Raw genomic sequence first — 14,154 nt, forward strand, 5'->3', positions numbered from 1 at the left:
AAAGATTTCCATGTTGTGTTTCTCTTAAGAATGGACTTACACGCTGGGCCAAGGAAATAGAAAATGGTGTTTATTTGATTAATGGACAAGTTAAAGATGAAGATTGTGACCTATTAGAAGGACAGGTGAGTTAAGAGAAAAATCATCTTATTAAATTGTTAATGCTTAAGGAAAAATAAAAGATAACTTATTTTTAGTCCTTGCCTACAAGAAAACTGATTTCATCTACCTCTCATTTATAATTTCTTTTAAAATAAAGGGCAAATGTTTTTCTTAGAAAAACAACCCCATTAAAAAGTAGGCAGAGGACATGAACAGACACTTTTCAAAAGAAGACATACATGCAACCAAGAATCGTATGAAAAAGAGCTCAGGATTACTGATCATTAGAGAAATGCAAATGAAAACCACAGTGAGATACCATCTCACACCAGTCAGAATTGCTGTTATTAAAAAGTCAAAAAATAACAGATGCTGGTGAGGCTGCAGAGAAAAAGGAATGCTTACACACTGTTGGTGGGAGTATAAATAAGTTCAACCATTGTGGAAGGCAGTGTGGTGATTCCTCAAAGACCTAAAAACAAGGATACCATTTGATCCAGCAATCCTATTACTGGCTATACACCCAAAGGGATATAAATTGTTTTATTGTAAAGACACATGCATACATTACGTTCACTGCAGCACTATTCACAATAGCAAAGACGTGGAATCAACCTAAATGCCCATCAATGATAGACTGGATAATGAAAATGTGGTATGTACACACCATGGAATACTATGCAGCTGTAAAAAAAGAACGAGATCATGTCCTTTGCAGGAACATGAGTGGAGATGGAGGCCATTATCCTTAGAAAACTAATGCAGGGGCCAGGCGTGGTGGCTCACATCTGTAATCCCAGCATTTTGGAGGGGCTGAGGTGGGTGGATCATTTGAGGTCAGGAGTTCAAGATCAGCCTGGTCAGCATGGTGAAACCCCGTCTCTACTAAAAGTACAAAAGTTAGCCGGGTGTGGTGGCAGCTGCCTGTAATCGCAGCTACTCAGGAGGCTGAAACAGAAGCATCACTTGAACCTGGGAGGTGGAGGTTGCATTGAGCTGAGATCGTGCCACTGCACTCCAGCCTTGGGCTACAGAGTGAGACTCCATTTCAAAATAAAAGAAAAGGAAAAAAAGAAAACTAGCAGAGAAACAGAAAACCAAATACCATATGTTCTGACTTATAAGTGGGAGCGAAACAACGAAAACACATGGACACATAGAGGGGAAAAACATACACTAGAGCCTATCGGAAGGTAGAGGGTGGGAGGAGGGAGAAGGAGAGAATCAGGAAAAATAACTAATGGGTACTAGGTTTGATACCTGGGTGATGAAATAATCTGTATATCAAACCCCTATGACTCAAATTTACCTATGTAACCTGCACATGTACTGATGAACTTAAAAGTTAAAAAATAAGTAAGTCCAAGAAAAAAAGAGAAAATGATGTAATTGAAATCCCGAAACTTATGGGAGTGTCATCTGAATTTCATTTAATTTCCAAATTGCAAATTGCTGACCTGCAACCAAAGGCCACATGTTGTTCTGCCCTCATGGCAGTTCAAAAGCTATGGCAATTTTATAAGAGAAGTCTATAGAGGCTTCTAAAATAGCTTTGACCTGAAGGAAGCAGAACTTCTGTGATCCCTCCCTTTTCAAAGCAGGGATCAGCAAACTTTATGTGAAGAGAAAAATACTACATATTTAGATTTCACAGTCTGTATTTTTATCTCTACTGTGTAGCATGAAAGCAGCTACAGGAAATATACATAAGTGAACGATCCTGGTTGCATACCAGTAAAACTTTATTTACAAAGACAGGTAGCAAGGTGGGCATTTGCCCACAGGCAATGGTTTGCCAGTTGTTACTTTAGAGGAATGAAAGTATGGAATTAATTGTTTTAAAGACTGCACATTGATCCAGAATACATAAAATAATATCTATGTAAAAAATTAAATTAAAATAATTAAAAGACTTGTTTTTTCTAAGTTACTTAGTACATCTACAATAGTCTAAGTTGTCTTTTATGTTCTGTAGTCTTAACAATTTGGCTTTTTAACTTTTGTGTTTTTTCAGAAAAAATCTTCTAGAGGAAATACTCAAGCAACTAGTCATTCTTTTGATGTCAGAGTGCTAACGCAGTTGGTAAATATTTTAAAATACCACTTATTTAAAATATTTATTAGACTAACCATAATGAAACTTTCTGTTTTTATGTTTCTCCTTAGAGAATAAAAGGATTTTAGAGTTGTAAGAGACTGTATGAAATGGCTGGTTATAGGAACGTTATTCCCAAGAAACGTCATTTTAATAAAACCTGTTTGGGTTTTTTGCCTTAAGGATATTAAAATTTTAACATCAATAGCAGTTGAAAAAAATATGTACATATACATACATACATATGTGATATGTATGCATGTGTGTAAATATTTTGGGTTGTAGCTTTTATAGTTAAAGTTGCAATTTTAACAACTTAAAAGTAAAAGATGTGTATACAGAGGTGCAAAGAGTTTTCATATGCTTAATTTGAAGTAGATTTATTAGATTTATACCCCTTGATTTTATAAAAATTACAAAGTATTAATTAGCAAGTTTTATATTTCTGTATGGTTGCATTAATTTACACATCTTTTCGAAAATTTAAAAGTTGGGTATCTTGAAGAATAAAAAGTTAAAGCCACTAATTACTCCTAAAAATATACATGCCTTTGATTTTAATCCTACTTGAAATTATCCTAAAGAACAGACAAGGGTATAAAATAGCACACGCGTGTTTGTAGGAAACTTTATTTCAATATTATACTGAATTTTGAAACAGAAGTACTCTCAGGACTTGTCTTTTTTTGAACTGAATAGAATAGAATTAAAAGCAATTTGGCATTTGAGGATGTTTTAGTTTCTTCTTTTTCTGTGTGTAGCAATAGAGCATTAGTAGATTGTCTTTGGACTTATGCCACTCAATGTGAGTTCTCAATTTCATTTTTCAATACCTTAGAAGTATTTTAGTCTTGATTTTCTACTTTGTCTTGATTTTAGAAGTGTCCTTTGTTTTGAGGCTGGCTATTCCTCTACTTATGTGCTCTTCACTAGTTAGGCTTACTACATGGTTTATTAAACAATTTGGTTAAGATTATTTTATTAATAGTATAAAATTGTAGTTGGGAGAGGTATAGAGTGTGGGAATATAGAGAGATGAGTGAAAGATAATCTCATGAGATAATTTATTGTAGTAATATTATATAGTATATTTTTGGCAGTCACTCCACCGATCACTTAACTGGAAATTTTGAAGTGACTAATATACAATAAGTAGTCAGTACTTATTGCCACTTTTCTCCCAGTTAAGTCTCATTGATTCCTTATTTGTAGTATTAAGCTTTTCTTTTATTTTTCATACGGTCCTGCTGTTATTAGCCTTACAACACTATTATTTTACCTAAATTAGCACAAGTAACCCTTAACTGGTCTCTCTTCATCTATACATTCTTGTCCAAACTGATTGTTTCTCTAAAAACCCTTCTACCTTTGTTGGTATATCTCTTGAAATACTTTCCATTTATCTACTCTATCCTGTTTATACACTCAGATGATCATTTCTGAATCATAGTTTATGTTCAGTTATTAATTTTTTTCAAGAAGTATTTATTGAGTTTGTACAATGGCCAGACACTGATTATGTTATTCTTCTTGCTCAAAATTTCTCAAGTGTTCTGTACTGACTAGTTAGAGAAGTCCAACTCAGGGTTCTTCATAGCCTCAACATACCTTTTTGTTCTTTCTTTCTACCTCTTATTTTCTAGATGTATGCTTGCTGTACCTTTAAAACTCTGTATTTCCTGAACTATGTGTTATGTCTTTGCTCTTCTCTCTGTCACCCAAACTGTCAAAATCCTATCAGTACATTAAGATCTAGCCCAAATGCCATTACTTGTGTAAGATTTCATTTGGTTCCCATAAAAATGGGGAATCTTCTCTTTTTCAAATGCCGTGTTAGCATCACAGAAGTTCCTTTACCTAAAGGCTGTTTGTCAGCCAGGTTATTCCTAAGTCCAGGTAATCAAGAGGAGTTTACATTTATAGACCCCAACTAGTTTACATTTCCACCTAAAAGGAATGAGTCAGACCTTATATTCTTTAAAACTTTTCCTGGCTGAGCATGGTAGCTCATGCCTGTAATCCCAGCAATTTTGGGAGGCCTAGGCAGGGTGATCGCTTGAGCCTAGGAGTTCAAGATGAGTCTGAGCAACAAGTGAAACCCTGTCTCTACAAAAAATACAAAAATTAACTGGGGGTGATGGTGTGTGCCTGTAGTCCCAACTACTCGGGAGGCGAAGGTGGGAGGATCGATTGAGCCTAGGATCTTGAGGCTGCAGTGAGCTGTGATAGCACCACTGCACTCTAGGCTGGACGACAGAACGAGACCCTGCCTCAAACAAAACAAAACCAACCAACCAAGCAAAAAATACCTCTTTTCTTTAATATGTGTGTATATGATCTTTAATAGTCTAGTCTATTTTGGAAAACAGTGCCCTAATTAAATATAGATAGATAAATAGCTAGCTAGCTCGATAGATGTATATACACACACACACAAATATTTACATATACTAATATGTAATTGTGTTATATGTTAAAAAGATATACGTTATATATTAAATATGTAAAATAGGGCATTCTTTTTAGAGTAGTTTTGTCTACAGTAAAAATTTATGGAGTAGATAGAGAAAGCCTGTTATTCCTCCTCCAACCCCACCTTATTGATATATCAGTGAACTCTACATGTGTCATATGGAAGCTTATTCCAGATATCGTATCAGCATGGTCAGACTGCTGCTTGGTTTGATGATAGCCATTTTTGAATGGACCCAGGACCTTTGGAGCTGTGTGTTCTGAGGCTAATTTTTTATCAACAAGTCCTTGACCATGTTAGAGTTTAAATTGTTTAACAACACCTAGAAGGTTTACATTACCTTAGATATTGCCTGAATTACACTAGACATCAAATAATGCTCTTTTGATAGCTATGCATTTAAATATTCTACTCTTCATTATTTTTCCGCATTTATTCCTGATTGCGTAAGCAGATAGGCACAGAGCACTTTTCACAAGTTGTGTAATTTGACTCTTGTTCTTCAGAATTGATTTTGTTGTTGAATGACTTATACTCCAAGTGTTCTTAGAACATAAATTACTTCCTTACCATTTCCATTTTTTGGTTATCTTTTTAAATCATGATTTTTTGTTTCCATTATTATGAGCCTCTATTACAGGTTGAGTGTGCCTTATTTGAAACACTTCTTAGGACCAGAAGTGTTTTGGGTTTGGGATTGTTTTAGATTTTGTAATATTTGCAGAATACATACCAGTTGAGCATCTCTAATCCAAAAATCTAAAATCTTATATGCTCTAATTAGCATTTCCTTTGAGCATCACATTGGTGCTCAATGAGTTTTGGATCTTGGAGCATTCAGGATTTTCAGATTAGGGATGTAGTACTTTAAAGTTACTTTAAAGTTAAAGTACCTGTAGTACTTTAACTATTTTGATACTATCCTTGTTTTTGGCACTTATTAAGATGATGAGGTTGAAAATATATGTGAAACACCTGAAAACCAAACAAGAGCACTGGCATTCCTTAGACTGAAGAGGATGGGACTGTGAGATGAAAGTGACTGCTTACGACCACTGATACCATTTTCTGATAGTAGGCATAGTTGACTTGTTTCAGTTTTGCTCTGGAGCATAGGATTACTTTTAGTCTATGATTTTGGTTGAAAGTGTGTAAATGTATGTGTCTGTGCATTGCTTATAGTTTTACCATAGTTCTCACATCCCACTTTGTTATTGTTGAACTTATTTTGCATTGCACAACTTACATCTACTACATCATGTCTTTGTACATCTTTTAATCATCACAGTACTGATGTGAGTAATTTGCAAATAATATATTTTTAGGAACATATTGAGTGAATATTGAACCATTTTAGATGGTTATGTTAGAAAAATTTAGATGTAGTTGTGTTTAATTTCAGTATACTTTCAAAATGCCTGGAAAATAATATATAACTTATAAAAACAAATATGAAGGCCTTTAAATAATTTGCGGCAAATAATTTCAAATGCTTGGCTCAGTCAAAACTTTCTTCTGTCTTCATAAAATCTCTAATATAATGTTTAAGTATTTCCTGTAGTTAATCATTGTTGGCTGTTAGAACTTAAACAGATTTTGTCTTTCAGCTCCTGAATTCAGACCACAGATCCACAGCCACAGTCCAGATATGTAGCGGTTCTGTAAACCTTAAGGGTACTGTGAAATGCAGAGCTTATATCCACAGCAGTAAACCCAAAGTTAAAGATGCTGTGCAGGTACAAAAAGGAATAACTAGTGAATGAAAACATGTTAACTATTAACAAAAACCTAAAATTTTACCTTTTTTTATCTTATATTTTATAATTATTCATTTGATTTTAACTGATAATGGCCTATTTTGCAGTCCAAATGTACCATATAACTGGTGTCAAGATTTTCATATGTAGAGGATCTATTTTGTGCCTTTTTAAAAATGATGGCTATACAAGTTTAGTAAGTGTTCCACAGTTGTACATATTAGTATCTAATTTGGAACACTGCAATTATTTTTTTAGATGTGAAACTTTATTCATTTATTTGGTTTTAATTATTTAGATATGGTCTAGGCAAATTTGTCATTAAACTATACATTTGTTAATAAGTGTGCTAAATAAGTGGAAATAAAACATTGAATGATGTATCAGTTATTTAGTGGGCATGATTGTACTGGAAAGCAAATTATGTTTTTTTGTTAGTTAAATAATGTAAATCCAAAGTATTTTATTTCTTACTGTGTTTTTGTGTGTTTTTCCCTGTAGGCAGTAAAGAGGGATATATTGAACACAGTTGCTGATCGTTGTGAAATACTATTTGAGGATCTGCTTTTGAATGAAATTCCAGAAAAAAAAGTTATGAGTATAAAATAAGTACTTTTTTGCCTAACTTCGACTGATATAGTAATAAGATGTCAAGATATAGCAAATACATCATCTTTTATAGCTACCTGTCTGTGTTTTCAAACAGTGTATCATCTTTTATCATTGGATGAACATTTTTCAGTTGCTGCTCAGAAAAATTTTTTTTTTTTTTTTGAGACAGAGTCTCACTGTGTTGACCAGGCTGGAGTGCTGTGGTGCAGTCAGGGCTCATCTGAAGCCTCAGCCTCTTGGGCTCAAGCAGTCCTCCTACCTCAACCTCCCTAGTACGTGGGCTTGCAAGCATATGCCATGATGCCTGGATAATTTTTAGTATTTCTTTTTTAGAGACAGGGTTTCGCCGTGTTGCCCAGGTTGGTCTCAAACTCCTGAACTAAAGTGATCCACCGTCCTTGGCTTCCCAAAGTGCTGGGATTACAGGTGTGAGCCACCATGCTTGACTCTAGAAAAATGTTTTTGAACACTTTATCAAATTTAGCAAATTTGTCGACACTTAACAATTTTAGGGAAGATTTTTAAAAAAATTAATTCCAAGTGAACTTCTCCTGCCAGAATGAGTAAACCTTGTTGACATTTTAAAGTTAATATTTTTTGTTAATATCTATGAGTATTTTAAATAATTTAGCCATAATTAAAATATTATTTATTAGTGTTTAATACTATATAATAGGTCCTTTAATAGGTACTATTTACATAAACTACATGAGTTTATATGCTTCTCAGCTATTACTCTAACAGACTTCATTAGGTTTAAAAAAGGCTGAGTCACAGTATCTTACCCTTTAATAACGATTGCAACTTTTGGGAAACATAACAATTTATACCATCGCAGTAATTGGTATTAAAAATTTTTTTAATCAAAAGCAAATTCAAATACTGAGTACACTTTTTAAAGCTATATCATCATCTCCCCATTCTTATTATTCCAATGTCACTGGATTTGAGATTCACATTTAGATATGTACATAATTGAAACATTCATATTAGCTTCGGGTCCAGCAATTCTCCTGCCTCAGCCTCCGAGTAGCTGAGATTACAGGCACCCGCCACCACAGCTGGCTAATTTTTGTATTTTTAGTAGAGACAGGGTTTCACCATGTTGGCCATGCTGGTCGTGAACTCCTGACCTCAGGTGATCCACCCACCTCGGCCTCCCAAAGTGCTGCAATTACAGGCATGAGCCGCCACGCCTGGCCCACATTAGCTTTTAAAGGGAATATTTTTATGTTTGTACGAAAACACAGCTCCTCTATTTAACCAACTTCTTTTAGTACTACTGATAGCTAGTATATTAAGTTTGATGGGCTAATTATAATCTTTTTTTATATTCCTAGTATGCTAGATTCTGCGGATGCCAGATTTCACATTTATCCTTCCCTTAATTCACAATTCTAAAGTTCCATTTACTAATAATTTATAATTTTATTTGACTCTTACATGAAGCAATTGGATAGAGAGTTTTGGAAGGGCAGTATGTGGGACCTGTTCACATGGTCCATCAGTTTAGCAGCCCCATGTCAGTGTGGCTTTGTTTTTGCAATTTGACTTTGAGTTTGTGGTAACTCCTGTGGTGGAAATCATTGCTTCACTTTCTGAGCAACGGTGTATGTTATAGCTGCATAGCGAGTTTCAGGATTTTCAGGGTATGGGGATGTATCCACCATTAATGTTAAAGATCTACCTCTTCAGACACATTAGTATACTCTCTTCTATTTAAAAATCCTTTATAAAAGTGGTATTATATGGCTATCATGGTATTCTTTCATGTTCAGTTAGTATTTTGAAATTTTTGCTGATGTTCAATTAATAAAATTAATGGCCCCTAACAGCAGTTGTACTGTTCTTATATTAAACTTGATGCATTTAGCAGTTAATGTTATAGCCTAATCCTAAATTTTTAAAAAGTGAAAAAGTTTTTACTGGTAATTGAGTGGCCTTGGGACCTGTGTGAAGAGCATAGACTGTAGTTTGGTGGAAAGAGTAAAGACTTTGAAGTTCTCAGGTTCTGTGTTTATTCTGCTCCTAGCAGAGTGACCTTAGGCAAACGACTTTATAGGCATTGAATTTTGCCTGCCTGCCTGCTTGCTTGCCTGCCTGCCTGCCTGCCTGCCTGCCTGCCTGCCTGCCTGCCTTCCTGCCTGCCTGCCTGCCTTCCTTCCTTCCTTCCTTCCTTCCTTCCTTCCTTCCTTCCTTCCTTCCTTCCTTCCTTCCCTCCTTCCCTCCTTCCCTCTTTCCTTCCCTCCTTCCCTCCCTCCCTTCCTTCCTCTCTCTTTCTCTTTCTCCTTCCTTCTTTGTTCCTCTCCTCTCTCCTCTCTCTCCCTCTTTCTATGATCACATAGGTTTTGACATTCTTTTGATGTGATATATCACATTATTCGCTTTTATATGTTGGATCATCCTTGAATCTCTGGAGTAAATCCAACTTGATTATCATGTATTATCTTTTTGATGTACTGTTGCATTTGGTTTGCTAGTATTTTGATGAGGATTTTTGTGTCTGTGTTCATTGGGGATATTGTGTAGTTTTCTTTTTTGTGTCTTTGGTTATTAAGGTTATGCTGATCTCATAGAATGAGTTAAGAGTTCTCTGTGCTTCCTTTTTTTGTAATAGTTTGAGAAATTGGTATTATTTCTTTTTTAAAGGTTCGGTATAAATCATTGGTAAAACCATCCAGTCTTGGAGTTTTCTTTGTTTGGAAATTTTTCGTTACTGATTCAATCATGTGATTTTTTTATTAGTCTGTTCAGGTTTTCTATTTCTTCTTGTTTTCTTTCTGTCTTTTTTTTCTTTCTGTCTTTCTTCTTCCTTTCTTTCTGCAAAGACTTTGAGGTTCTCGGGTTCTGTGTCTATTTTGCTGCTAGCGGGGTAACCTCAGACAAATGACTTTATAGGGATCCTCCCTCCCTCCGTCCCTTCCTTCCTTCCTTCCTTCCTTCCTTCCTTCCTTCCTTCCTTCCTTCCTTCCTTTCTTCCTTCCCTTTGCTTCCCTTCCCTCCCCTCCCCCCTCCTCTCCTCTCCTCTCTCCTCTCCTACCCTCTCTTCTCTTCTCCTCTCCCTCTCCTCTCCCTCTCTTCTCCCTCTCCTCTCCCGCTTCTCTCCTCTCTCCTCTCCTCTCTCCTCTCTTGTCTCCTCTCCTCTCTCCTCTCCTCCTCTTCCTTCCTTCCTTCCTTCTTTTTTTTTTTTTTTTTTTTTTTTTTAATGAGAGGGTCTCTCTCTGTCACCCAGCCTGGAACGCAATAATGCAGTTATAGCTCACTGCAGCCTTGAACTCTTGGTCCTAAGCAGTCCTCCTGCCTCAGCCTCCTGAGTAGCTGGGACTACAGGCAAGGGCCACCGCACCTGGCTGATTTTTTTTTTTTTTAACTTTTTTGTAGAGACAGAGTCTTTGCTGTGTTGGCCTGGCTGTAGTCCCATGGCTGTGCACACGTATGATCATAGCTAAATACAGCTTTGAACTCCCGGCTGTAAGGGATCCTCCTCTCTCAGCCTCCCAGGTAGCTGGGACTACAGTTGCACGGCAGTATGCCTGGGTAATCTTTTAATTTTCACTTTTTTGTAGAGATGGGGCCTTGTTATGTTGTCCAGGTGGTCTCAGATTCCTGGCCCCAAGTAACTTTTTAATCGTATCTGTTGCTGAAAGAGGTCATTCTTTTCACAAAATTTCTATCTTTCTGATAGTTCATAAGAATCATAGTGTTGAACTTAAAAGTAATTATTTATTTACATGCAACAGTGACTATATTAGAAATTAGGAGAAATAATATATTCCAGTTTGTAAGTATTCAAAGAAGAATGAGATATTTATTTAATTTATTTAGATTTATTTTTTTCTAAAAATGATTTAAGCATATAAATCTTTAATTTATAAATTAAACCTATAATTCCCAAAGCACTGGGAATTATAGGCATGAGCCACTATGAATGGCCCTATTTTCTTATATATAAAACAGGAATTATGGTAGCTACTTTTTGAGGCTGCAAGATTAAATGAGATGATGTTTGTAAGGCCCCTAATAAAATTGATTTAAGCCAAGCCCTCAGCAAGTGGTTTTAATACCATGTTGGAGATGGTGAAGGAGAACTACTTATGTTAATTGTCTTTAAAATGTCTTAACTTCAATTTTTGGGAAATTTAGCATATCTCAAACAGAAATAAGATGTAAATATATATTCAACACTTTAGTAACAGGATAATTATTCCAACAATGTATTATTTGATCTTAGGTATCAAGATAAAAGAATATATTGTAAGTGTGATAATATAAGTAAATGTAAATTCTTTAAAATTTTTTTTAATTTTTAACTTTTGTGGATACATAGTAGAGATATATATATATATATGAGGTATATGAGATGTTTTGATACAAGCATGTGATATAAACTAATCATCATGGAGAATGAGTTATCCATCCTCTCAAGCATAAATAAATTAAATTCTGATGTTGAATTTATACACCAAATTGTTAGATTTTAATTTTGTCCTCATTTTACTTAGCTTAATTTTCTTATATACTGGTAAGATCTTATAGATGCTGTAATACAGTAAAATGTAGAACGTATGCCATAAAATTAACCTGAATTAGAGTATTTTTGCATGCATGTGGAAGTCTGTAAAGGACATTATAACTTTCTATTTCTGATCTCTGAAGTAAACCTAGGCTTTTAATTTTGGCTATCCAGATAAAAGAACTTAGTATGTCAATGTCAGTTAAAAAAAAAAAAAAAAAAAAAACCCTCCAATTAATCCTTATACTTGTTGTGATCTTCCTCTTTGATTCCTCTTAAGATATAGCCTAAGCCTTCTTCACTGTTTTAAGTCTTCATTTGATCCTGCTCAACTTACTCTCATACATGACCTACTCATTGTGAAAATGGAGGTCATCAGTTATGAAACCTCTTACTTTTGCCCATCCCTACATCAGTATCCTCTATACCAAACTCCACTGTCTTCCCAGAACATTTGTAATCCTCTTTGCCTGTGCCCATGATTCCACTCTCTGAATAGCACTTTTCCTATCCCTTTATGCAGATGTCCTCCTGTCCTTTAATCTTCAGCTCTGCTATCACCTGTTCTAAAATAGTTTCTATAAAAAATAAATACATAAATAAATTAAAAGCTTCTATAGTACTGTGATACCAGCTAGGACATTTGACCAATAGAAACCCAATTCTTATTTATATTGGCTTAAATTTAGTTTTTTATTTGTTTTGAATTTATTCAGATAATTTTGAACTAAATACCGTGACATGAGGATATTCCTAAAGGATTCTGCTGTTGAATGCTTTTTGAGATGTGTCTTTTCAAAAAGATTTCTCCTCCCATTTAAACCTCAGACCAACAGAAAACGAGTCTTATTTAGATACTGAATTACTAATTTAACGTCTTAATTTGAAAGTTATAAGTGCTTTTTTAAATTAGTAATTTAAATTTATTGGAACCAGTTATTTAATGTTTAATTTTTTTAGCTTATTTTTCAGATAGACCAAGAATTGATGTAGTTTGAAATGGTTTTAAAATTTTGCATGCCAATTGCACATGCACATTATAGTCATTTTTAAGTTTTTATTTAATCTGTTTCAAGTAACTGTGGCCCAAAATAAAATAATATAGTCCTAATTTCAATGTGTGGATAATTTTTGTGCTACAGTACAAATTGCAGTACTATTCTTCCACAGCTAGGAGGCAGTCTGGTCAAAGAGTAAAATTTCTCTCCCAGTTCTCCTGTGCAAACAAGATGATACACCGAATCTGGAAGGAACACATAGTTTAAGCCATTGCATTTCCCGTGGCACTTAAGGCATTGTTCCTCATCTTCTGTTTGTAATTATGTAAAGTTACCACTAGTTTCTTGATAACGAAGTCTAGGTTACTATTAAAGTAAGCCCTAGTTTTCCACTTGATCTTTACATTAGTAACTTTTTAATCATATCTGTGGCTGAAAGAGGTCATTCTTTTCACAAAATTTCTATCTTTCTGTTAGTTCATAAGAATCGTAGTGTTGAACTAAAAAGTAATCATTTACATGCAACAGTGACTATGTTAGAAATTAGGGAAAATAATATATTCCAGTTTGTAAGTATTCAAAGAAGAATGAGATATTTATTATTTACTTCTATTTATTTTTTTCTAAAAATGATTTAAGGCTTTTTACAAAGAAGCATAAGTAAACAAGTGAAAATAAGTATTAGTAATAAAGAGTCAAAGGGAAGTTAAAGAAAGCAAAATGGAGTTGGTGGTGAGATTGGTACACAAAAAATGTATGTATGACTAGATGTCCTAAACATGCTTGATATAGGAAGGGGGCTGCATCTAGTAAGACCAAATTCATGGTGAGATTAGTACAAAAATGTATTCTGTCAGATCCTGTGCACTTGATGTAAGGTGGGTGGTAATTTGGCTCCAAACTTGGATGAAGAAGAGAAAAACCAACTGTAAAATGTACAGCGCCTATGAGGGTAAAACAAACAAGAGGGACAATGTTTCTGACATTAGGAACAAAATTGTCTCTTGAGTGTTCTTCATAGGACAGTGAGTCATATAAGAATGTGTAATCAACATCTTTACATTGAAGGCAATGATAAGTTTATTCTATTTTTATTTTTATTTTGAGATGGAGTCTCGCTCTGTTGCCCAGGCTGGAGTGCAGTGGTGCGATCTCGGCTCACCGCAGCCTCCACCTCCTGGTTCAAGAAATTCTCCTGCCTCAGCCTCCCGAGTAGCTGGGATTACAGGCACCCGCCACCATGTCTGACTAATTTTTGTATTTTTAGTAGAAATGGGATTTCACCATGTTGGCCATGTTGGTCTCCAACTCTTGACCTCAAGTGATTTGCCCACCTCAGCCTCTCAAAGTGTTGGGATTACAGGCATGAACCACTGCACCTGGAGATAAATTTGTTTTTCATAGGAGTATCATTTAGGTTTCTTGCAAAGACCAGGGATTTTGAGGTAAAGCACAATTTGGTAAGAGCAGTTTTGTGCCAGATCAACTAGAAAATGAAAAAATACTGACCTTTTTTAAGCTTTATTTCTATTAGTTTTTTTATGTACTTCTGAAATATGTATCACTGATACCAGTGACAAACCTATCTAAATATTCATAATATT

The 14,154-nt window shown here is 34.9% G+C and overlaps 1 protein-coding gene across 4 annotated transcripts in view; it reads left to right on the forward strand.

Moving 5' to 3' along the window:
- Positions 1–14,154, forward strand: part of ODR4 (odr-4 GPCR localization factor homolog) — a 42,173-nt gene that overhangs the window by 14,951 nt on the left and 13,068 nt on the right. For 3 of the 4 annotated variants that reach the window (XR_013414158.1, XM_077993443.1, XM_077993445.1), the window contains 4 exons: positions 30–125; positions 2,117–2,185; positions 6,278–6,406; positions 6,929–7,017. Coding sequence is in view for 3 of the 4 variants with exons in the window: in XM_077993443.1 (XP_077849569.1) it covers positions 30–125; positions 2,117–2,185; positions 6,278–6,406; positions 6,929–7,017 (383 nt within the window). In the remaining variant the exon portion in view is untranslated. Of the gene's footprint in view, positions 1–29; positions 126–2,116; positions 2,186–6,277; positions 6,407–6,928; positions 7,020–14,154 lie in introns of all 4 variants that reach the window. The other variant, NM_001260697.2, reaches the window with a different exon arrangement.

Source organism: Macaca mulatta, chromosome 1 (genome assembly GCF_049350105.2).
Source record: "Macaca mulatta isolate MMU2019108-1 chromosome 1, T2T-MMU8v2.0, whole genome shotgun sequence".
NCBI lineage: Eukaryota > Metazoa > Chordata > Mammalia > Primates > Cercopithecidae > Macaca > Macaca mulatta.